The sequence below is a fragment of the Mastigoproctus giganteus genome, chromosome 12 (assembly GCF_048544385.1).
Source record: "Mastigoproctus giganteus isolate SK-2022 chromosome 12, ASM4854438v1, whole genome shotgun sequence".
NCBI classification, from domain to species: Eukaryota; Metazoa; Arthropoda; class Arachnida; order Uropygi; family Thelyphonidae; genus Mastigoproctus; species Mastigoproctus giganteus.
The window spans coordinates 24,323,265-24,350,325 of record NC_143586.1 but is presented as its reverse complement, the minus strand read 5'-3'; the positions used below and the strand labels follow the sequence as shown (position 1 = coordinate 24,350,325).

Sequence of the window (27,061 nt, the reverse complement as noted above, 5' to 3'; positions counted from 1 at the left end):
ATGTCGGGCAAAATAATTGCCTAAATTACTGGCCAATTTAAGACCTTCTTTAATTATATCAGCAGTAAAAGTAGGATTATCTTGATCATTATCATTAACTTCTTCGCTTTCAGGAGTCTCAGAAACAATCTCCACTATTTCGTCTTCGCTAAGAGGTTCATCAATTAACAATTCTTCGATATCTGCCGACGTAAGACCATCGAATCCTTCTCCGCCAATTTCACATGCCAAACTTATTATATTGGGGAATTCTACAGTATGATTGAAGGGAACAGGAGCATTCTCTTTAACACATGCAGGCCAAATAGCATTCCAGCATGCATTCATAGTTTCTGGTCTCAATTCAGATAACGAAAATTGAACCTGATCAATACAATCCATAATTGATAATTTTTTTCACACATCCATAACTGACAGTGTTTCATCATCATTTAGCTTGTTCAAAACGAACTGAAATGTTCGTCTGACATAATATGTTTTAAAAGTCCCAATTATACCCTGATGTAGAGGTTGTAGCAATGATGTGGTATTGGGAGGCAGAAAACAAAATTGCACATTTGGGTGTTCTATGGCAGGATGACCGGGTGCATTATCAAGAATCAAAAGCACTTTAAATTCGAGACACTTGTCATTCAAATAGCATCTAACTTCTGGCACAAAATGTTTGTGGAACCACTCAGTGAAAATATCAATGGTCACCCAAGCTTTTTTGTTGGCCATCCAATGAACTGGCAATTTTTGAAAATCTACACCTTTCATTGGCCGTGGGCTTAATGATCGATTTATAAGCAGTGGTTTTAACTTCCAATCTCCTAAAGTGTTCAAAAAAATAGGAGTGTTATGCGATCCTTTGCTGCTTTGAACCCACCAACAGTTTTTTGCATTTTTGATACATAAGTTCTGTTTGGCATTTTTTTTCTAGAAAAGGCCAGTTTCATCCATATTCCAAACTTGTTCATGAGTGTAACCTCCATCTTCAATTATTTTACCAAGTTTTTGTGGAAATGCTTTAGCAGCTGTTTCATCAGCAGAAGACGTTTCACCTTTAATTTTTATATTATGAAGAGCATGTCTTTTTATAAACTTAGCCAGCCAGCCATTGCTTGCATGAAATTCATATTTTTTCCTCGATTGAGATGAAATATCTGGCTGCAGTTTTTTAATCTGTTCATAAAATATCAAATGCTGATTGCTTGATGGAATTTCTGTCAACTGGCATTCTTTTTTGTACATTATCTTCTATCCACTAAAGCCTTTTTGGCCTTTTCTAGAACAACATCTCTTGTGTATGATGATAATTTCGCACTCGATTTTGTACCAGAACATACCGCTTTTCTAATAGCCTCTTCATTTTTCTTCATAGATCTGATCGTTGATTCACGGACTCCAAAATGCTTACCCACATCCGTCGCACCTTCCCCAGTTTGAAGACAATCTAAAATTTGAATTTTTATATCCAAGGAAACGGCTTTCCTTATTTTTTTGGTTATCAGCAACATCATGTGAGAGCTGGATTAAAATCTTTGGTTAATGAAATGAAAGTTTGAAAATTACATACAGTGTAGATTACCATTTATTATTTCTTGGCAAAATTATTAATTTTATAACTTGATTTTTATTTTGATTTAAATAAAATGCGGTAATTGTGTTGTCTATTCAAACACCAAATTCAAACTGCTAAGAACTGCTTTTTTATGCTCAGTCAGTTATGTAATTCGGGGAATTCCCAATAAATGAAATTTGTAAGAATTTTCTAAGTTGATATGAGAAACCAAATTCAAACTGCAGACAACTGCTGTTTTTTTTTTTTTTTTTTTTTGTTTATGCACAGTCAGTTATGTAATTCGGGGAATTTAGAATTTTCTTAATTGAAACGAGAATGCAATTCTATAAAATTCTTAGAATTTTCTTGAATTATGGATTTTTTCCTAACTTAGACTTTAGGTTGGTCGTGTAAAAGTGAATAAAAATAGCGTAAAAAAAATTATTTTTGATATCCCAATTCACGTAAAAAAAATTCGCATAAAAAGAGGTTTAGGTGTACTCTTTTATATATTATTTTATATATAAACAGAATACCTAAATATACTCTATATAGAAGAAAAAGAGTATTGTATATCATTGTACTTTATTTTATGACTAGTTGTGAAATCCTTTTAAATGCTCACATTCAAAATATGAATTTGATAATCATAGTAATAATGAAGTCTCTATTTGAAAATATGGGTTAAAGAAATGCAAACTAGTGTTAAAAAATAGCTAGACATGAAAATATATTTTTAAACTGGGTTTTGTGATAAAAGCAACCAGACATCTATATGGATTCTGCCTAGGACAAGGATGCAGTTACTCCGCTTTTCTATACTTTTCTGGCCTGTCTTCAAGGATGCTTTAATAGGCTCATATTTCTGAAATAACTACACAGGTCACTCTAAGTTGCAATATGAGAATAAACTTCATGAAACTTTTATATAGAAATTGTCAAATGTCCTCTGTTTATGATACAATAATCCCTCGATGAGAGAGAAAATACTGTTGTCTGCTATGGCATATCAAATTCAACTGAGCATAATTAAAGAAAACTTAGTCATTGTTGTATATTACTATAGCAGAAATAGCTGATGATAAGCATGAGTGAAGAATGCTTAATATCTTGTAAGCATGTGCTTTCATTCAGCTGAATAAATCTATTAGTATTGTTGCCTAATTTTCCTTTCAATTTTATTTTGTGCCATTATTATACTAGAACATATTTGGTATCTTCTTGTCAACTGAATTAATAATGAATTTTCTTATTTGGATATTAGTGTCATGTGCATTTTAACATATTATTTAAGAATGCACATGATACTGTCTGAATAGGAAAATTCATTATTAATTCAGTTGACATCAAGATATAGTTGCTAATGCAGTAGTATACCTAAAAAAATAAACCAACAAACAAATTGCATACAATTTACTTACAGCTGAAATCTATCAGCATGAGAAAGAAGTCAGAGATGTAGAAAGAAGAATTGATACTCTTCAAAAAGATGTTGTTCGGCTAAACACTTTACTTCATGAAGAAAAAGGATTGCAAGCAAGACTTGAGCAAGAAACTGAGCTACTAAAGAGTGATTTTGTTAAAGCATTGAAAGTAATTATTTTTTAATCTTTGATTTATTTTTATTTTATTTATTTACAGTTTATAAAGACAATCTAGTTACATTATAAGAAAGTAAACAAGCATGATTCACATGTTTATTTTTGTATACCTGTATGGGAGTAGTCTTTGTAAAGTATATAGTTAAATAAAAATATAAAACACTGTTGATACTAAAAATAAAAAAAGTATTGATATACTTGTTTATTAATGTACTTCTGTTTAAAAACTATGAACTGTTTTTATTAGAAGTAAATAATATTTAATATGTTAAAATAGAAGTCTTCTTTTTTAGGGGAAATCTTAAACCATTTTAAAATGAACAAACAACATGATTTTATATAATAAACTTTATTGAAATGATTTAAAATGGTTCTCAAACCTACTAGCTATTTGCTAGTCAGAATTGCCACCTCTTGCCATAATCAACCAATCTGATAGCAGATAACTGAAAGACATAATCAGTGCAGTGACATGGTAAAAGGTGTTGCATATTCTACATTGCAGGTGGAGAGGGTAACATACTTGAAGGGGATCCCCCCCCCCAGATATTTTTGTAAGTATTTGATTTTGTTATGATAAATTTTGCGGGACCCTTTGATTTTCATTATGTTGTTGGTTCAGTGCAGATTTGAATATTGGGATACCAGTGATCACAGTAACTAGAAAAACTTAAAATATGACAAGTTAAGAAATAGTTTTAATTGGAAATTTTGATGCAATTTGTTATTGTATATGATAGTCACATGTTTGCCTTGCTGAGTCAGTTGATGTAATGAAAATATGGAAGAACAGCAATATTGATATGCAGACTGCAAAGTAGGCCAAAAAAACTGATGGATAGGAATTGCTAATCCCTGAAAAAAGTGGTAAAGGCAAACTTGGGTCCCTGAGACTTGTCACAGACATTCCTCCAGTATGACAGGCTAGGGCTTGGTTTCTGGTAGTCTAAAACACTAATGGAACTGATATGCAGATTCCATGTGTCAGTCAAGGGGACCAAATTTCTGTAAAGTCCAGTCATTCTGTGACAACCAAATCCTCTCTTGCATCTTCACATTGGTGGTACTCTTAGTAACCTTGGGTATATGTAAGTCCTTCACTTAATATACTTGGGACAACCACCCCAGCATAAACTAATATAAGTGGGAGTCAAAATGCATTGTCTACATCACACAGAGCAATATTGCCCCTCTGTGTCAGCAGGTAGTACTAGGTGATGGATAAACCTTGTCATCTAGTGCAATACCACCATGTTGCTTATTGACTTGAAGTGGTGAAATCCTGCTTAGTCTCCAGATGAAAGCTCCAGCAGCCCCCCACCTTTTTCATTGTCTAGTATGAGTAATGTCTTCTGAGGTTATGATATGCATCACGAGATCCAAAATCCTTACATTTTGATAATTCTAAAACAGTTATTGCAAACCTGCTGCCAGATAGATCATGGACTCAAACCTATTGCTAACTCGTTAGGAGGTATTCAGATCAGTTAGTGTATAATCTTGCTGCCTTTACTCTGCCACCTAGTGACTGGTAGGGGGACTCTGAGTTGTGGGTATGCAGGAGGCATTGTCAGTGCCATGTTATATCAAGGAGCTGGTTATATTCTTGCTGTGTATATGCCATATCTAAAATTTCATTAATTCATACATGTCCTTAACCCCCCCCCTTCTACTTTATCTACTGAATGCATCGCAAATAGTCACACTAAGAGAGCAAACTTATCTGTGAAAAGATCTAAAACCTCTCAAAACCTTTTTCATTCAGTTCACAAATATATGTTATCTTAGTTCAAGTTTCAGTGATATCCATTACCATCTGCAATTTACCAAGCCAACTTTCTTTTTCTGATGTAATCCCAATTATTGGTAGCTTCAACCACTGCTCACCTAAGTCACTAATTATTTTCTCTAAAATTCCTTTCACTTCAAAGGTGGTATTGTACATATGCCCACTCTGATATTCCCTGTCAAACACTTAGTAATTTGAAATCCACTCTTTTCAATCTTCTCTAGCTTAAAATCTCTCTCTCTCTCTCTCTTTACCCATTCTGACAAGTTCATCTGTTGCCTCTTTTGTTCTTCCAACTCCATTAATCACTTACAACTCTTTTGACTTCCTATCTTTGAAACTCAACTTTCTCCAGTCTTTTCTAACTTTTCTAACAGTGAGGTAATTTTTCATGGTGATTTTAATGCTCACAGCTTCAGCTGGCCCCAGTTTTCTAGTTTTACACACTCAGGTGGTTGAGAATCTGAGGCTTTTGCAATTGCTAATGATCTACTTACCAGAATACCAGACTCACATCTTCCACAGGTCTGTTATTTTTGGTTTATGCTATCTAAACTATTTGTTACCATTAGATCATTCTGTTCACCAAACTCTACCAACCTTTCCCCTCTCTGATTCCACTAACCCAGCCCATACATACCATGCTAAACATTTTTTCTCCTTTCCTTCTACCACCACTGCATTCCAATCATCCATAATCATCAGAAATCTTTGCCTGATCTTTCTCATTACATTTTCCAGTTGCTCAATCTCCTTATCCTCCTCAAGTTCTGTTGTTGGTATATATACTTGTACTAATGTCATTCCTTTTGGTTCCCATTTCAATCCATTTTCCCTTTTCAAGTTTTTTAATTAACCTATCCTATTCATTGTCCTAACATTCCAGCTACCTGTCCTCCTCTTCCTACCATCTCCTCCATACCTCATGCTTACAACTTAGGGGTTCACTGGTTAACCTCCTGGAAGGCCCTGTGAACTATTTTTGGCTGGTGCAGCAAAAGCTTATGGCTTCCTTGCACTATATGGCTAATACTCACTCCCTTGCTAGGCCTGACACATCAGTTTACTGCCAGATTTCATAACTCTTGGTTTGTATGCCATATCTAGCGATAAAGCATTTGGGTGGTTCCCCATTGCCTTCCCCAACTGTCCACAAGTTCTGATATTGGTATATGGCAATGCACGGTCACAAATTGAGGAGCGTGCAGCTCAAATTTTGGGTAATTTGCTGGAATGGGCTGGAGTAAATGGACTTCAGATCTCAGAAGCTAAAACAGTGCAAATGCCGCTGAAAGGCCATTTGAGCATGAATAGACATCCACTTGTAAGAGCATCAGGAATAGCAATAAGATATGATGCTGTTGTTAAATACTTGGGAATAAAGATAGAAGAGCAATAAACTTTGTCCCACATGCTAAATATTTAAAAGATAAAGCACGTACTCTTTATGCCAAGTTAAGAAGAGTAATAAGAGTAAGATTGGGACATAAGGGGCCGAGCTATAAATTTACTGTACAATTGCCTATTTATAACTTATGCATCTATAGCATGGCTTCATAGGATAACAAACTTTGTGATTAAAAAATATATAATGCAGGCTCAGAGATTTGCTCTCTTGTCTGTTACAAGAGTATGTCGAATGATATCAACTGATGTTCTGTAGGTGGTGTCTGGAAAATTACCAGCTGATTTACAAATAGTGCTTACAGCATTAATGTACAAGAAATAACATTGGAAAGTCAGTCTTGAATGTGAGTTCCTGTCCAGACTTAGAGAGGTAATATACAAGGCAGGATGTTATAAAAGAAAAGGATTCAAAGTGAATTAATATAAATATGTCAAAGGAGCTGGCAAACCTCAGAAAAAGGTCATGTAACTCATGTTTTTGCAGGTAAGGAAGAATCCTTGGCAGCAATGGTATCTCTAACCTAGCAGGTTAGAGATACCATTTCTCATAAGGCATTTTACTCTTGAACTACCTTTAACTTTTCTCTCTCCAGCCTTTTCCTCAATATGCAACATACATGCTGAGGAAAAGACTGGAGAGAGAAAAGTTATAGGTAGTTGAAGAGTAAAATGCCTAATGATAAATGTATGTGGTAACGAGGAAACATCAGCCCATATTATGTTTTATTGTGAGAACTATGTTGACATTAGAAGTCGACTAGAGTTATCACTAGGAAATTTGGAACAGCAGCTCCTCTGGAACATGTTCATGGATAAATGGAAATTCACTTACTTTAATAATTTTGTTTACTCTGTGTTTAAAAGCAGAGTCCAATAAAGCTAAATAGTAGAGTCTGCCTCCCAGTGGCAGGGATGGAAACCTAACCCATTAGGATAGGCTGGATGAACAATGAATTCAAAGTCTATTTCCTCTTGACTAGGGCCAAGTGGCATTGCACTCTCCAATTTGAGTTGTGTTTAATTTGAAATTTTTTTTTAAATAATAAATTGTTTTAAGCACAGCAAAAGTTAGAAAAAGATAAGTCATGAACCACATATAAACTACAGCTTGGGTGGTGGGAGGCTTACTTGGTATTTTGAATGTATGTCCACAAATTGGATGGGGGATAGGTACAGTCTGAGAGAGAAGAAAGCAAAGACTCTTACTGCAAAAAAATCTCAACTGATCTTGTTGCTCTTCATTGCCCTTTCCAGTAGATCTCCATCTTTCCTGAAATGAGGTTTTCCAGGCCTGTACACATAATAATTAAGATGCAGCTTTTAACCAATGTGTTATATAGAAATAATCACCTTTTTTCCCTACTGACAGAATTTCTATATGTGATAGAAAGAAACCCCATGTAGCCTAGCTCTCCTTGTAGCCTAGCAGGTTAGAGATACCATTTCTCATAAGGCATTTTACTCTTCAACTATCTTTAACTTTTCTCTTTCTAGCCTTTTCCTCAGCATGCAACATATTATGTTTGAGATATTCACATGCCATTAAAGGGCAGAACCAGATGCCACAAGAATCAGTACTCCTCCCACTTACCCATCTGTGCCATTAGATGTTTTTGCTAACTATGTAAAGAAATTTTTTGCTAAGTACTTGTAATAAAAAAAATCCAACTATTTTCTGCTTATAAAATAAATTTAATATAGATTAATGAATAGGTAATTTTTTGAACTGCATGTTTTCACATTGGATGGCATGCCCCTAAAAAGAGCTATGCAGGTTGGCCACCCTTCTGTAAGTAATAGGTTAATCTGATTTTAATATTACCAGAGTGCTAATTTTTGACCATTTGAACAATAATGTTTTGAAATAGCATATGCTGATTACTCCCCCCCCCCACCAAACCTTTATATTGGCTACACACTTGATATTAAACTTGTTATACGACTCTTATACGAGTGGTCAATAAGTAAATAACAACACTATTTTAAATATATGTAATTTAATTAATGCTAGCACAATAGAAAGGCATACATAAACTTTAAAAAAAACAAAAAAAAATTTATAACATCTGTTCACTGTAGCCACCATTTTGGTTTTTATGAAATTGTAATCTTTCGGGCACAAAGCAACACAACATACACAGTTCCTCAGAAACGTTGACTGCTGAAGCACAAGAGAAACTTGTGCTTATTACAAAATACTTTATCCTTTATGAATCCCACAAAATGCAACCACAAGGTGCCAAATCCGGGTAGTGCAGTGGAACTCTGCCATCTGATCTGTCGACCTGGGAACTTTTAATCTAAACATTCACAGACAGTTTTAGCACAGTGAGCCGGTACACCATACTGTATAAAAAAGCAGTACTGAAAATTGGTTTCAGACTACATTAATGGAATGATTTTATCTTTTAGCAGTCTCGGGTAGCTTTCTCCAGTCACAGCTCCCACAAAGAAAAAAAAAAAAAAAATGTCCAAGAACACTTCCTGTCCAAATTCCAGCCTAGGCTGTTGTCAGGCTAGGAGCATTTTTTTTTTTTTTTTTTTTTTGTTGTTGTTGGCACATCGACTTCTGTGGCCATAATGCACTTCCCAAGGTTTTTGCATTTTACTGTGATCCAAGCCTGAGGCGGGATTCGAACCTGCGACCTCTGGGTTGCCAGGCAGGTACGTTACCCACCTGGCTAGCCCGGTCGGCCTAGGAGCATTTAAATACTTGTTAAAGAATAAATGGGGATTGCTAATAAACATAGTTATGGCAATTAACAGGTCAATTTAGTTTAAATATGGCTTGATTGGTCCACAAAAATTCAACTATCTCTGGGTTTATAACATTATCATATGTCTGTAACAGTATCATACAATTGGAATTTGTATCATGGCTAAAAACCATTTCACAAATTCCAATCTTCTCTCTCTGGGTCATCCTCATTCAAACTTTGTAGCAAGCATGAAATGATAAACCTTATATTTCTGTCCCTTGATGATTCTATTTCAGCTTGTTTTAGGTATTTTAAATTCCAAACTTTGTTTTCTTTGAGTTTTTTTTTTCTTTTTCAGTATTCTTACAATTTACAAATTAGATATCTTTGAGGTACAAGGTCTCCCAGGTCTTGGTAGATTATCACTGTTTCCACTTCAGCAGACTTCACAATTTGTTTGATGGTGTCATTGTTTTGAGTGGTTTAAGTTCGGTAAACTTCCTTAACTTGTATGCAACTTCTGTAGCATTTTCATATTTTCCATGCCACTCTACAATTTCATTCCTCTCCTTTATTGTAAAGTTTATGATGCTTTTCCTATGTTATTTTTTTCTGAAGCAATAAAAAAATATATAAACTATTTTTAAAATAACATACAAATTTTACATCAGCAGTTATTCAAAATAGTTTCCTTGCTTATGGACTACCCTGTATGTCATCTTTGTCATGCCACTCTACAATTTCATTCCTCTCCTTTATTGTAAAGTTTATGATGCTTTTCCTATGTTATTTTTTTCTGAAGCAATAAAAAAATATATAAACTATTTTTAAAATAACATACAAATTTTACATCAGCAGTTATTCAAAATAGTTTCCTTGCTTATGGACTACCCTGTATGTCATCTTTGTCTCCCACCAGTTAAACATTTTTGTTTCCATTGGAGCAACTTCCTACTAATTTATACACAAAACATTCATATGGTACTGGATCAAAGGACTTATCAAAGTCTGAACTGACTGTCAAAATTATTCTTTGCTTCTCATTATATTCTACCAGTCACAAAAATACAAGGGATGATGAGAAAGTCCTCCTGATTTTTATAGCCCTTATTCAAGCGTGCATAATTTTTTCTTCAAAAACTAAATTCACAGGTTCAGAGTTACCCATTTCACCCTTAAGATCACCTTTTGAAAATTTGGGGGGAGGGGCAGAATTTGAGTTTCTACAACATGGAACCACACTAAAAGGTACATTTTACTTTAATTTTAAAAAAAGTAATGGGTAAAATGTAATGGGTAATACACAGGTATGCATGTTGACTATAGTAGGTGTTGCATTACTGCACAGTAACATGTTCCCTATCGTCTCTACAGGTTGAGCAAGTTTCTACGACCTATCCCAAGTGATTATCTCATTTTTAGTTCCTGAAGAAAAGGTCTGAAAGTGAAAAATGTGTTATGGGAGTGGATTTGTTCATATTATATTGGGAAAAATCCCTAAAACAATTTTTTTGCAATTCAAAAGTAAGAAAAATACACATTTCCTGTTTCATTAGAAGGACCTGATATATATTTCCATATATATGTATGTATGTGCATATTGGTGCTTCTTTTGTAACAACGTAAGACCGATTTTTTATTTCAGGAAGCTCAGCTAGATTGTCTACAAAAGGAATATCAAGTGGATTATTTAAGGAAGGAAAAAGAAAGACTTATGAATCAACTTATTGAAGCTGAGTAAGTGCTGGAGTATTGAAGAAATTAATTTGGTTGTTCATACTGACTTAATTTAAAATGTGAATAACATTAATAAAACTATGTGAATTTTTGTTAAAAAATGAATTTTACCGAGTACGAAGTATTACATTACATCCATATAATAGAACCACTTAATAATTAGTGATCTCATGACATTTCTGAATTCCATATTGATCTAGTCTTCTGGACTAATCAGAAAATATTTGGTGGTTATTACTAACCGTATAGTAACTGACTAACCTTCTATCCCTGTACATTTAATATATAGAAGGAAAAGAATATGCAAAAGAACAGGATCTTGGAGAAGCCCAGCATTGGTTGAGAAGTTACAAAATAGAGTCATATATCAATACCACGTAGGAGGAGCATTTGGAAAGGAAACTAGCTATCCAATTGACTTAGAAGACAGACTGTATAATGGATGTTTACTGTAAGTGCTGGTAGCATTGAGCAAACAGGTTTTGCTACTCAGTACATGTTTATGGTCAAGCAGCACTGGAAGTTTCCAAAAACTCTGCAATCTCCTGTGTTTTATATAGTACCCTGTAAAGGCCAGATAGTGTGAGTGGTATGTGGTTTATGTAGGATTATTAGAAAACAGGCCTTGAGCATCGGGCTGCATCACTATATATTAACAACCGACAAACTGGTTTAAGTTAAACTTTATTAATATATATATATATATTAGTTTGATTGCTTAGATTAATTAAATTTTGGTGTTTAAAACGCTAACAAAATCTCCTGTTCAGGATACACCTAATACCCTATAGAAAATAGACACCAAAATTTAATTAATCTAAGCAATCAAACTAAAATATATCAAGCACGTATAATAGTCCAATTGCCCATGGCAATGACATTAACGTAGCAAGGGACAAATTAAAAACAATCAATTAGACACTAACTAAAATAATAAAAACACAAAATATATATATATATATATATTTTTTTTTTTTTTTAAATTAAATAAAATAAAACATAAGCCAGTAGTATGGCGAAAACTGCAGAGCGAAAATTAATATAAAAATAACCAAATAAACAAACGAACGGAAAAGAAGAATAAAAGTTAGACATAAATAATAGCCCAGAACTGGCTTATGTTTTATTTTATTTTATTTAAAATATATTTCGGCTTCATATGGAGGAATTGCAAGTCGCTGCCTCTAATGAATGCTCAATTATTTATTTATTTAATTTATTATAATTTAACTTTTGTCAATATTTAATGATAGTATATATATATATATATATATATATATATATATATATAAATAAAATACTAAAACAGATATAAAATAAAAGCACCTTGCTACACAGCAAAATTGATAAGTTTTATGCTCTTTAGATTTAATGAGTTTGTCTTCTTGTCTCACAAGGCTTAAAACATACTTACAATGTTTTCCCTCGTTTTTCTCCTTTAAGGTGCAGTCATACCTCAGAAATGCTGGCATTATAGTGTTGGACTGGCCTGGCAACAGTCTAGATTTGAATCATATTGAAAATTTCTGGTACATAATCTCATCTAAAATTGCTTAGAAGAAGCCAACAAGTAAGATTCAGCTGCAGGAGAGAGCATTGTGAGGATATGGTACCATGAAATTGGGCAACCGTATATCCAGAAGTTTATTAAATCTATGCCAGATTGTTGCAAGGCTGTAATTGCAGCTCGAAGAGGAACAACAAAATATTGAGGACTTATTTTGCTGATTTACAGCACATAATACTATCACGTTAACTTGTTATTTCAGTTTGCACACGTCAATGCAATAAAATGTATGGGTCATGATTGCCATTTGCACGATTTCTCATATTTCCAAGGCACCTCCGTAGCCAGGTGGGCAGGAGCAGCAGTGCGTAACACATGCTTCTTGATTAGACTGGGGTTCAAGCCCATGACCACCAAATACAGAGGATGTGGAAAGGTCAGGGAATGACCACCGAACCGCATATCCCCGGAGCAATATGGCCTTAGTTGCTAATGCTCCTAAAAACCAAATAACAAACAAACATATTTCCATTAATTACACATTTTACCCTTTGGGAAGATATTTATGGCAATTAGGTATATCAGGTGGAGTCTTTTTATTGGATTTCATTCACAGAGATATATATCCCATCTAACAAATGCATTTTGATGCATATAACAAATGCATATATATCCCATCTAACAAATGCATTTCTGCAACCCACAATGCAGCACAAAACACATTATTTGCAAAATTCACAAGTGATGCAGTTTTTTTTGTTTGCCACTGTATATACTCAGTACATTGTACAGCTGATGAACACCCCACCCCAAAATCTTCTATTTTATTGGTTTTTATTTATATATATATATATTTTAACACTTGTATTTTAATGCTTTTACACTTATTTTACATGTTTTAGTATTTTATTTATGTATATTTCTATTTATTATAATAAAGTTTAACTTAAACAAGTTGTTGGTCATTACAAGAAATTATATAATGTAGAATTATGTTGTTCATCTGGCCTCTTAGCCTAGGGCCAGTGGAACACCACCAACCCTTAGTTACTGGGTCACTGGTGTTCGACTGGCCCAGCTCTCCTTAGGCATGGGGGGAGCTGGGCCAGGTATGGATTAGATGCTTTGGTGGGGCAAACCCTGGCATCACCTAAACTTACCAGGAAGGGCCAAAAAAACAAAAGAAAGTTTTGTTGGAAGTGAGCATGGGAATGATCAGAAGGCTTCCACAAGGAAATTGGAAGAATCCTTAGTGTAAGGATAATTGAAATGGGGGGAAGCACTAAAGTAGAGGAGAAAGTTAAGGAAGCTAAGATACACTTTCAGGAGGGGAAACATAGTACTGGGGTAAGAGAACTTCATTTGGTGGGGGAAGCACTTCATTATAGATCCTGGGAGTGGATCTGAAGCATCCTGCAACAGGAAGCCTGCTGCCTACAAATATGCCACACCAGGACACCGTCCTACCCATGTATAGGATGGCTTCTTATTCTGTTGGGTGTTCTCATGAAGGTATGAGGCTATTGTTTTCTTTGTTGCTGTCTTCATACTGAATTTTCTCATAGCTTCTTATTGGTGGATCATTTGAAGTGTTCTTTTCTGCTGGGGATAATAATGGTAATTTCAGTATGGTTAATTTGGGTTTTCATATTTGAAGGCAATAAAGGCTATAATGAACCAATAATTTCAGTTGTTACCTGGGAATGTTGATTGAATACAATTTGCTGGATTAGTGTTCATCACCAGATTAGATGGAGTTGTCTGTTTATTCTACTGGATGATTGGTGGTTGTTGGGTGGCTGGATGTACAGAGTATATACATCCTGTCTTAAGCTGTTATTCCTTAGCTGAGTGGTCAAGAGCGGGAGTTCAGTCATATACGCTCTTTGAGTAGACTGGGGTTCAAACCCCTGACTGCTAAATACAGTTGATCTGCCAACCTGCACTGGACCAGCATGGCAGATTATGGTGTCCATTTCCCTCAAAATGAATTGTTGAGGCAGCTTTCATCCTGCAGTGGGTTGATAATGGCTGCAGTTTAACCCTTTTTTTTTTTTTTTGCCTTCTTATAATGGAGATTTCCACTGCAATAAGCTGATAGTTGTTTATATTTGTCACTGTCAGTAGCTGCTATTCTTCTCTTGGTGATGGCTCTACCTTTGATGTCACCAACTTCCTGGTAAGGTCATAGTTGGGGCAGGTGTGAAGGACATGTTCCCAAGACTCTTCTTCTCCACATGTGCAATGCAGGGCTGCCAAACCCAGTGAGTAGAGATTCTGATTGAAGGGTCCATGACAAATGATAATGATGACATGCAAACCAGAGGGATTTTCTTAAGTCCGAGCTAATAATCTGAGAAATGAACCTGTAGGTTGCTCTACCAAGTGTGGATGCATTCCATCTGTTCTACCATTCTCTGACGTTTTTGCAGGATTTGTTTCTTTTCTTATTTTATGTTATTTGCCAGATTTATTGTTATATTCAGTATTGTAGCTGGCATCTGCTTCCTGGAAATTATACATTAACCCTCTGTATATTACTCCAGGTCAAGTGGAAGATTTTCTGTTATTACTTGGAGGTCACAGGTGAATGTGGTCCTTCATGCTCGAGTTATGGCCAACAGTATTATCTTCTGTAAGGAGTGATGTCAGGGCCTTCCCCCCTCAACCCCTAGCCTGAGCAGGTGACTCTCCTTATCATACCAACAAACTTCTATACTTTACTTTTAATGTATAATATGTGTTATACGAACGTTAGCTTTTGATCTACAATGATGTCAAATTATTTCCATTTCTTTGCATAAGAAATTGGTTTCTTTAATTTGGTGGTCTATCACTCACCTTCCTTTTCATTAGTATAGCTTTTGTTTTACTAGACGAGATTTTTAGCTTATGTGTTGTGGCCCCACTTTATTATTTGGTTTAAGACTGCATTTGCTTTTGTTTCCAGCTGTCTGTGAGAGTCCACTCCCACCAGAACCAGGTCATCAGCAAATTCGACAATTTAGTTAAGATTAAGTGCACCTTCAGCAGAAACTGCTTTTGCTACTTAATATATGATCTCATATTGTGGATCTCATACATCGCCACTACTATTAGGCATAAAACCTTATAACTAAACATCCATTAAGTGATTGGCTTTTGCCAGTGCATGGATGTGTACTTATAAGGTCTTTGTGCCTAACGCTTAAAATCTTACAAAAGGTCAGAAGTAATTGCTGGAGGTTCTCCAAACTTTTCAGTAGAATATGCCTGAAGACAAAATTAAGTTTTGGCTACTTCAAGACTCCATTAAGCATAGTGGTGATGAAATTCACCTCCATATAATATTGCTGAGTGGCACACAGATTCACTAATTTCTTTACGTATATATATTGATGGTTACAATATCACAAGTCAGCTGGGCATGATCGTGTATCACGAGTCTGGTGTTGGTCAGACTAGCTGATGAAGAGGCAATTCACTTCGAAAGCCACTATATAATCAATGCTTACCTTGGTGGTCACCACCTCCATTATACTAGACATTTACAGTATTTTTGGACTTTGCACATGGGGGATATACCCAGCCTGACCACTTTCAAGTGGCAGCCTTTGTAGTCATCACTGGAATAATGTTCACAACAAAAATGTGGACATTATTCCTGAAGAATTTCCTTTGAGTAATTTTGAGCATATATCAATATACAGTTTGGAAATTACTGATGTAATAAAATGTGTAAAATATACCTTCTCAGACTGCTAGACTTGTAATCTTTCGTGTTAAACATGTCTTTTGGTGTGCATATTTTGTTGATCTGTATCATTTTTAATAAAATTTATTTTTTCATTTGTAATTTGTAATTTAAAACTTGTTTTTTCATTTGTAATCAGTATGTGAAGATTGTAATTTTTGTCTTTTTATTTTATTTTTTTTCTTTTCTTTTTGGGGTTCTCTCTCTCATAAGATTGAAAACAACTGTAAATTATAGCAGTGATCTTTATGATTATAGCATAATAATCTTCATTATTATGCTATAATCATACTACATGAATCAATTATAACTGCACATTTACATGCAACATGCATTGGAAACAATACATTCTTCATTATAGACGTGAAGCTGTTCTTTGGGAAGGTAAACTGCGTATGGCCGAAGAGACAAAAAAAGTACTGAAATCTGATGTTCACCAAGAAGAAATCCAAGAATTGAAATCTAAATTACGACGATTACAGGTAAAACTTTTTTAGTTTTTTTTTTTTTTGATGAATACAGATATCATAGGGTTAGTGTCCATTTTCATTTATCAATCTCATTGAAATTTGCAAATAGAGAAATATTAACAAAGATTTAGTATAGTTTGAATTTTTTATTATTATTATTTTATTATATTGTAAAATTAGCAGTATAGTCAGTTTTGGTAATGGTAGTTTAATGATATAATTGTTACTTAGCTAATTGCTATAAGTGAGATATAAATCCAGAGATATTTCAAAATATTTTTTTTGTTCACAAATGTAGAATATTTTGTCACTTCTACAACCATGATCAAAATGGAATAATAGCAGAAAATCTGATGAACTGAATCCAGCAGTTGGGTTTAAATTAAAAATAACTGTCAATGATGACATCAGTAACTGAGACTATCTGAGAACCACACCTTGGCAACAGAACAAAACATCTAAGTTTAGGTACCAGAATTTCGCTCAAAGTTTGATAGGACAGAACACTTTAGTTGTATGTAAATGATTTTGATGATGTAATGATATGCCTTACTGTTTAACAGAACCCCAGTTAGGCTGCCAAACAAAGATAACAATAAAATATTGCATGAATTTTTTTATGCCTTTGATTGCTGTATGATTAAACAAAAGCATTATTTGGTAAAAGTATTGCTGAATATTGAAATTTATTTTTCTTATTTTTAGATTGTGGAATAAATAATTTGCACAAACTATTTATTCCATAATAAATACTGCACGGGTTTTTCAGTAATTACACAAGGATAAATGAAACATTTCGACATGCCATATCAGTAACAGTCTCCGGAATATTTTCAAATCACTCCCCTCAACACTTCTACAAGTCATCAAATTAGGTTAATCATTAGTGGAATATATATATATATAGAGAGAGAGAGAGAGAGAGGTTGCTACTGCTTTCGTCAGAAACTGCTTTACACTCCTCAACGTTTCAATGTCACCTGCTGCAGGCCATGCACTCGCACAACCCCCCCCCTCCAAGTTTGTATTCTAATGTTTTCAAATCCAGGCTTCACGATGGTCAGTCAGAGAACTGATGAATTCAAAAATGAAGTTTGAAAGCCATTGTCAGTAACTAAGACTAGAAAAGCCTATCTGAAAATTGTGCCTTAACCAATGAGAATGAAACATGTAATGTATATAGTGCACCAGAGCAGGCTAGTTTCAAGAAAGTCATGGAACCACCAAAGTAGAATGTTGAAAAATCAGCAATCTCAGGATCTGGTAATTTCTAATTTTAAGCTTTTCGGCCTTTGGACAGTAAATCTAAACAAGCATGAATTGTCAAATTGAATGTGAAAATTCAAGCATGTACAGGTAAACTGAAAACACATCAGTAACTTGCTCAGTGAACAACTGTGAATACTTCTGCCAGTTTATCAATGTGATTAACTTATTTTCTTATTATTTATTATAAATAATAAATATTATCTCATATCTAAATTCATTATTTATTTCTATTTGTTATTTTATCCATAAAAAACAAATAGTTTTTTGTATGACAACTTGTTCTGCCCATATTTCTTAATTGTGAGCTTCTCTTTCTCATATTTTTTACTGACATATTCTGCACATAGAAATAAAAGTTAGTTGCATAGAGAAATTGGCAAAAGGTAGGTGACCAATGGAATAGCCTATTGCTGCATTCACTTCTGCTCATCTTTCCAGTTATGTTCATGTAGCTTATTATAGCATTAAATCAGTATGAAAATACAGAGTAATGAAATTTTATTTACTCACAAAAAAACTTTTTTTCTCTCTCTAAGTGCTGATACAATAATTTCATGTATGTTTATTAATTCTTGTGTTGTAAGGAGTTGTTAGAAGTTGAACTGCTTGGAGCTAGGCTGTTGAGAGAGTGCAGTTTTACTTATTTAGAAATAAAAACCTTCTTATCCCTGTGTAATACTGTACTGGCTGTAGAAATAAATTTATACATTCAGCACTACGTGCTGAATGTATGAAGAAGCACATTTGTTTGATTAGCAGAATTCCTATTGCAAGTTTGTAAACTCATAGCATTTATTTATGACAGTTACCATAAGTAAACACTATAATTTTATAAAGTCTGTCAGTCACCCAAGTAATGAAATTGTGATTATTTACTTTAAAAAAAAAGTATTTGATTTTTCTCATTTACTTATTCTCTTGTTTTTCAATATACTTAAATATAATTGTATTAGGAGAACTACACTACTTGACAAAATTAACAGAACACATAAAACGTGTAACTCATGCAGCTTGCTATGAAGCAGGACAAAATTTGGTACGGTGGTCTACCATAGAATAACGATGAAATGAGAAGACATCGAGAAACTTCAGACATTCTTATACAGCCCCTATAAGGGACATTTATAGGGGTTGTATAAGAATTACCAAAAAAAAAAAAAGTCACATTACAGAAGTCGATACAAGATGGTCGAAAATATGATCACATGACATCAGTATGGTGTCACAGTTAAACAGGCCTGAGAGTGGTGAACCATGCTTGATATATGGATCTATAAGATTCTGTGGCAACAAATCCCATTCTTCTACCAGCACAAACCTTAGCTCACCAAGTGACTGAGGAGTTGACTATTGGCATGCAATGCCAATAGTCAACTCTGCTGATCATGCTGGCCAGCATGTTAAGTCTGCTGATCATGCTGGCCACAGCAGTCAAGATATTCTTCCACCACTTGAGCCCTTTGTGTAGTGGCATCGTTGTGCATGAAAAGAAAATCTGGGCCAACTGCACCCCTAAAAAGTTGAACATATGGTTTGAAGATCTGTTCTCAGTACCTGTGTACAGTTACAGTATCCCTATCAAAAACATGAAGGGTGTAGCCGTTGATCATTATTCTGCCCACACATGAGAACATCACTTCCACTGTAAGTGCCCTTCCTCTGATGTTGGAGGGATGGTACCACATTCCTCATTGACTCGAGATGAAATACCATGTAGAATCTGTTTGTAAGCTAAAACAGGACTCATCAGAGAACAGAACTGTTCCCATTTGTAATGGCTCCAAGTCACATATTCATGGCACCAGTTTCAACGAGCTCTGTGGTGGTTTGGGGTTAATGGGATACAAACCATTGGCTTCCTTGCGAAGAGTCTACTTGAATTGAGCTTTCTGAACACAGTATGGTTGTAAATGTTTTTACCTGTGGCTGCAGCAGGGAACTTCAAGAGACAATTGATAACAAGACATCGTAGGGTACCATCTTGCTGTTAGAGCCAGATAGCAGTCTGTTCTGGTTGATGCAGCCCTTGGGCAAGGGCTGTAATGGTTCCTGTCTCCTGAAACTGCTTCCATAATGCCAAGACAACACTGCGTGACACATTAAGCCAATGTGCCACCTGCGACTAGCAGGCTTCAAGTCATCCAACAGCCTGCCATCTCAAAGAATCATCTAAACGATGATGACTTGCCATCCTGAGCACTGGAGATGTGGTTGTCACACTGAGCAAGCCAAAAAATGGGAATGAAGTGATGTGGTTGTAAACTGTGTTTTAATGGCATGAATAATTTGCATAATGGCTCTGTAAGGTGATAGATCGATTTCTATTGGATAATTGGAATGTGCATCCCAGAATGCTTATTATATCAAACAGTCACCTTCGGAAATACTGTTCACAATAAAATATTCACAAAAAACATTTTGTTCTGTTAATTTTGTCGAGCAATGTAGTTCACCATTCAACAGCACTTACTACAAGGAAAAGTGTCATGCTATCCAAGGAGGGAGGAAAAAAATCAGAATCTTAAGGATGTCCAGTTGTACAGCCAGATTCCAGCATAGCAGTGCAGTAATGATCTTAATACATCCTGTCTGAGTTTGGAAACATGTAGATGATATATTTTTGATATTCTGCACGAGTACTGCAGACATCGCATTGCAAAGCATCAGCTAAATTCATCCCAATACAGACAGTCTCTGATTTATGTTGGGGATGTGTTTGTATGAAGCAAGACATATATGGAAATGATATAAATTGGACTTGTATTTTGCATGTTACATTTACATAATATAAACATGATGTGATATTGTGGTTAAATGTTTGTTTGGATTCACCAAGTTAATTAAAAGCTTTACTTAACTACTCATTAAAAAAAAATTAAGCCAGTTAACAAAACAAATACTATATTAGTCATACCAAATTATTTAATTTTAAGAAGCCATGGATAGGAGTTTTACAGTGCATCAGCATCTCAGGCTATAGTGCAGGATAGAAGGCCAAACAGAATTTTGCTGCTGCTGCTACTACTCTTGATACTGTTTGTTATAGCAGCCCAGAAGATCACTGAATATTCAAATAAATTTGATGCACTATTTCATGTTTGGGTCATCTTTAATGGAATTGGCCATCCCTTTCTTAAACAAACTGGAGGCTTCTGAAATTCTCTTCATTGTGAGCTGTTTTACTTGTGGTACTGGCTGCATGTCCTCTTTCTCTAGCATTCTTACCCTTTGATGCCCTAGCTCAATCAGATCATATTGGTCAGGTTAGTATCTTGCAATTCCAGTGTCAGCTGTTACTTATGTCTCAATATCTGGGCTAATCTACTTCTTCGAAGCCAATCTTATCTGCTAATTCCACAATCTGTAACTGAATTTCAGAGGCACTGGCAATTCCTAAACACTGTGAATGCACTCCAGCCATATATTTTACCATGTATGATTCATCATGACCCAAGTGATTTTCTCCCATGTCACAATGTTGTCTGTAGACTTCTTAATATTGTATCCCCTCCATAAATCCCAAAGCGATGGATGGTTCTCATTGTCTCCCTCGGCGATCAGTTGTCAAGTGGTTTAGTGGAAATAATAGGTTATGAATGTTGCTATCATCCCTTAGTCCATCATTTACAGCAAAAAAAAAAGACATTAAAGTGTCTTCTTCATGTTGCCGTAAATGTCTTGAATGTTAACAGGATAGCCAGAAACACGTCAAAAAAACAAGTATAGTCCTTTGGTTGAGATTTTGTTCCTTATATTTCTTGATAAAAGGAGTGAAGCAGTAGTATGCTGGAGCCTGCTTGCATGAGCCGGTTCTTAAACTGACAATGGCTATAAACTGTAGAGCGGCACGTACTTCAATCCACAATGGCTAGTGGCATTTGGGTGATAAGCTTGTACACGATGACATGGAAAATCTACCTAAGCATGTTTATTTCAGCACCCTTTGTGCTTCCTTTCCCCTGCTGTACGTGGCGGCCTGTGTAGGGATTATCTCTGCTAGCAATTTTACAGGAATATTATTTCCAACAAACATCCGCTTAAATTTGCTTAGGCCACTTCTTCTTAAGGTAATGACATTTCCATGCTTGAAGTCCATCAAAGATTTTGCATTTCTAGAATTGTCGTGAACCTGATAAGGTTTTCTCTAAGAAAAAACAGCCCAGGCAAAACTGGAATGCAGCTCCATTCATCAAATCATGATTGATTTGATGAATGGCTATGGATCATAGATTGGCTATGGATACAAGAGCTTGGCAAATGTCAACAAAAACATTTTGTGAGAATCAATTGGCAACATGGAAATTACAATAGAAAAATGAATATTTTATTATTATTTGAAATCTTTGTAAAATTGTAAATCAGTAAAACTTACATTATATACACATATATTCTTGGTCTTTTTTTATTTTTAGTGAGCCGGTTGGTAAAATTTACCAGCACACCACTGGAGTGAAGTGATCTTTTTTGTTTTTCAGCAAGGTCACCACATTTCTAGTTAATGCTTTTTACCATAAATACAGACTATCTCATACCATTTGAAGACATCCTACAGAGCAACAGTGTAAAAAGGAGTACAGCATGAACAATTAAAAATGCTTTGAGTTTCTTATTTTTACATCTGGTATATAGATAGTAGACTTTCTCTTATTGATAAATGTGGAAATACTAATTGCTGTATAATTTTCTACCACACCATGAGATAATTATCTCTTTAATGATTCTTCCCCTGTGGTTCTCAGGAAAGAAAACCAAGCTTGGTCAGCTGAAATTTAAATGAATTAAAGACAGAATTATCTCCTGGCGTGGTAGAAAATTATATAGCAATTAATATTTCCACATTTATCAATAAGAGAAAGTCAATATTGACAGATTATAGAAACACAAAAACAGTGTTTTCCTAAATTATTAAACTCTAGTGTTGAGTAAACTTTTATTTTAAATATACTATTGTATATTAGCATATGAGCAGGGTTCACCATAATAGAAAACCAAGTTCTGTAAGTTAAAACATTGCAGTGAATTAAAATTCTGCAGTTATTATCAGTAATTTGAATGCACAGTTTAATGCTATTTATTAGGTATATTCAATACAAGTTAAAAAGGAAGAAGATTCGGTAGTTCAACAAATGGAAAAAGCAGTAGTTAATCATGCTTACATGTTCAGCAAGATGGAAATTCAATCAAAAAAGAAGAAGAAGAAAGACACTAAACGTAATATATTAAGAAAAGAAGAAGAATTGAAAAGGAAAAATAAGCAAGCACAGAAGGTAAAAAGTGTTGCCACTTCATTTAAAAGAAATATAATTAGCATAAAAATGTATTTGCTTAGTCATGGTTTAATATTTTATTTAGTAGAATGGTGGAAATATTCGACTTTATAAGTACAGTTATGCTTACGTAATAGGGAAAATCAAAGCTTTTTCGTATATTCTGTTGTCAATAGTACTTGCTTATGATAAGAAATGGTTAATATTTATCAGTTAGATGCATTATGAAGTCTGTGTTACAACAAATACACATGTATAGTCAAAATGAGCACTTTATCTGAAGTGGCTGAAATCCTTTTCTTTATTCTTTTACATCTTCTGCATAAAAAAAAAAAAATCTCCTACTGATCAAGTGACAATTTATTATTATTTTATTTCTTCTTTTTTTTTGTGGCTGTAATTTTTGCTTTGTTACATATCTGACTAAAGATACTTTTTTTAATGAAAATTAAAAAAATTTAAGTTTTCTTTTCTTCTTTGTTCATTAGTAATGACCAAAGAAACAAAAGAAATACTGTTAATATAACTTTGATTACTTGTTCTAAATATTGATTTCCTATCCCTAACAATTTTATTACTTCTGGGAAAAGGTTCATAAAGTGCTTCACCCTTCTTCCTGCACAGGGAGGTGCACCAACAGCAAAGGCCCTTGATTTGGTCTGTTTCTCTCTTTATAATATTATTGGTTCTGTAAATTAAGTTTTAATTTATAAATAAGACATAAGATTTTATATTTTAGTAATAAAATAACCCTAAGAAGCAGGGCTATTTTAGGTATCTTTCCATAATTAACTTAAATTCTTTATTAATTTTAGATTTGACTGACATTTAGTTTTATTATATTTCATTAAGTTTAGCTTTTGATTAGTCATAATTTCTAAGTGGCTGGCAGGAGGGGAGAGGAAGAGATGATAAATGTCTCAGCAAGTTAGTGAAATATTCTGTTAATAAGTAGTGTTTATTTGACAAAGTTTGCATTCACTGAATGAATGTGAATCTGCTAGCTATAAAGAAGTTAGGGTCAGCAAACGTTTTTTTTCTCTTGGTGCTTTCCAATATATTCTCTCAAAATCAGTGAGTGTAAAAATTCACACATTAGTACCCTTATTAATTCCATTTTACTTTCTTTAAACACTATTTTAAGCTGATCGAATGATGAAAACGAAGACTGAATAAAGTTTGAGAAAGGTATAAATAACTGACTGAAAGGTGGAAGGCCTGCACTAGTTGAATAATTTTTTTTCCTGTATTAAATGAAAATAAGAAATAATCAGAATAAATCATTATGGTGTAATATATGGTAAAATTCTTTCATTCTATTTTAAAGATTATTTGCAGTAAGTTGTGTATATAGAAGGTTTGGGTTAAAAAGCAATGCTTGTTGAGTCATAAAAAATACAAGTTTGGAACGTAAAAGTTCAGAGATTTGTAATAGTGTTTATGTCTCTGTGTATCCATCAAAACTTGGAAAAGGCAAATTTTGGTTAGGTGTAGTAATCAGTAAAAATTAAAATAACTTTTGTGTATACAGGTAGTTCTCGACTTTACGAGTTAATTCATTCCTAATGCGCGCTCGTAAAGCGGGAATTTATTTCCCATAGACATAAGGTTAAAAACAGGGGTTACATTCACAACAATGAAATTAGTTAGCTAATTAGTTTATGTTTAAACAATGATTGATTTATTGAAAGAAATGAAAACGTAGCCTGTAAAATCAAGAAATTATAATAGAGAAATTATTCACAACTTACAAATGTTAAAAAAGCACGTTTATTCTTCATCATCGTCGACTAAATGCACTCGTTGATCACTCATTATTGGCTCGGCACTCATTGGTTTGTTGCACAAGGAGTCGTCATCTTCAGAAATGCTTCAAGAGGCATTTGTTTCCAAGATAATCTTCTCTTTTAATTATAAATTTCACAATTGCATGCATAAGCATTTTTTAACGGCACACACAAATTGCAACTAACACGATTCGCGTGGAGTAACAAGTTTAAGAAGCTTAAAATAAAAGGAATGAAGAGAAGATACTGAAAATTTGTTTTTTATATGATTGAAGATTTCAGTAAAGGGGAAACACATTTCACCATAATAACGTAAAAAATCACACAATTCCAGCTATCAGTATTTTCGCAAATGCAAGAAGATTGGGTATACTACCCATTTATAATTTGCTTGCAGTAACAGAAAAGCCCAATAATCCGGAAAGTGCAAATTGTCTTATGGTTGTGACCTCCAGAAATGTGCTTTAGAAAAATATCACAAAGGTGTTTAAAATTGATTCGTATAACAGAACATATGATAACGATGAAAGTGTGCATTTTAATGATTTGAATTGATAACTAATACAGTTTACAAACCACGCTCACGACCTTTTATATGGCCTTAAGTCACGCTCATGACGTTAAGAATGACATTTTAGAGGGATTTGGAGAGCTTAGTTATACAGTAAAATTTTCAACTTCTGAGATCTTGAAACAAATTACCAAAAAACAATGTGTTATTGGGTTCACATTACAGTATTTTAATGATACGATGGTGTCTCTGGAACTGATTACTATCGTAAAGCGGGGTACACTGCATTGTATAGCTACGCACATGGTTTGGAATGCTGTATTATAACTGTTTAACATTCATTTTTTGCAATTAATGTTCATATTTTCAGATTTTGTTGATACTTGGGAGAAAAAAAACTCGTAAAGCGAGAACTGTCTGTATTATATTTTACATAAGCATTACTTTTTTGTCTGAATATTGCACACTACAATGAAAAATGCAGAAATTAAGTCATATTTTTATGTATAGGATCTAGCTATTTGGCAAGAGAAACTAATTACTCTTCTTGAGCAGCAGGCTGATTTAGCAAAGCAAACTGAAACTCTTAAGCAAGATATCCCTTCCCTTAAATTACAAATTGAAAGCAAAGAAGAAGCACTGCACAAAAAAGCAAGGGAAAAATTTAAAGTAAGTAACACTTATTTCTGGTGGTATCTTTCAGTGAAATAATTATATTTTCAAGAACATGGTGCTAATTTTTTGTGCAGGTTAAGTGTTAAATTTTGCTACTCTAAGTTCTTTTAACTCGGCACATCAAGATTTAAGTTAAATATGATTCGGTACTGCAGTACAAGTCAGTTAATATTCAAATGTTTGTTTCAGGACAAAGATATAACAAAGTTTCTTGACATATTTGCTGTTGATGTAGTGCCTTGTGCAAAGTAATAGATTTTAAAATGCAAAAGATTTATGTACTGTTATTTGATAAAAAATTTATTTTGAAGGTGACACAAACTAGAGAACATTCACTTAAAATTAAGGATTAATATCAGAGTAGTATAAGAAAATTCCCTTTTAGTTACAGTTAATCAAATGTTGGAATAAACTTATTTAATATTAGAAATGGAATGTTTTTGTAAATTTAAGGCAGAATTGGGCTGTAAACAGATTAAACCAGGCAACTTCTTTTTTCCCTTTTAGTTACAGTTATCAACTGTCAGAATAAATTGTTACTTATTCTTGTAGAATTAGAGTACTTTTGTAAATTTAAGGCTGGGTTGGGCAGTAATAAGATTGAGCCAGGTGACTTTTTTTTTTCTTTTAAGGCTGAATAAGCCTAGTTTCCGTGAATTGATTTACTTTCTTTTTATACTAATCCCTTTATTTATTGTACAACCCATGCCCCAATGCTAACATGCATAAAATGTTCACGTGGGATTTTTTTTTTTTTTTTATGAAAACCCCAAACACGAAAGGTATCAAAACCTATAGTACTTAGTACCGTGCATGGGTTGAAGGAGAAGTATGGGGGGGGGGCGGAAACTTTGCTCTAGAGACTAAACACTTCAAGCCTCCAATAAGCAAAGTGGTGGTATTTCACCGGTTGATGAAAGTCATCTACCACCTACTTTGTATCAAGTCTAAAATTTAAATAAGCTTATATCAAAATTATTTCTTGGATATTGTACTGTTGTGACTGCTTCCTAACACCTTACCAAACTGAACAGATCCAGGAAAAATTATCCTTAATTATAGATTC

The 27,061-nt window shown here is 34.1% G+C and overlaps 1 protein-coding gene across 1 annotated transcript in view; it reads left to right on the top strand.

Annotated features, from left to right (window-relative positions):
* Positions 1 to 27,061, top strand: part of l(2)41Ab (lethal (2) 41Ab) — a 142,875-nt gene that overhangs the window by 88,819 nt on the left and 26,995 nt on the right. The window contains exons 13-17 of the mRNA XM_090386656.1: positions 2,967 to 3,136; positions 10,685 to 10,776; positions 16,378 to 16,498; positions 22,834 to 23,022; positions 25,831 to 25,989. Coding sequence (XP_090242782.1) covers positions 2,967 to 3,136; positions 10,685 to 10,776; positions 16,378 to 16,498; positions 22,834 to 23,022; positions 25,831 to 25,989 — 731 coding nt within the window. The remainder of the gene's footprint in view (positions 1 to 2,966; positions 3,137 to 10,684; positions 10,777 to 16,377; positions 16,499 to 22,833; positions 23,023 to 25,830; positions 25,990 to 27,061) is intronic.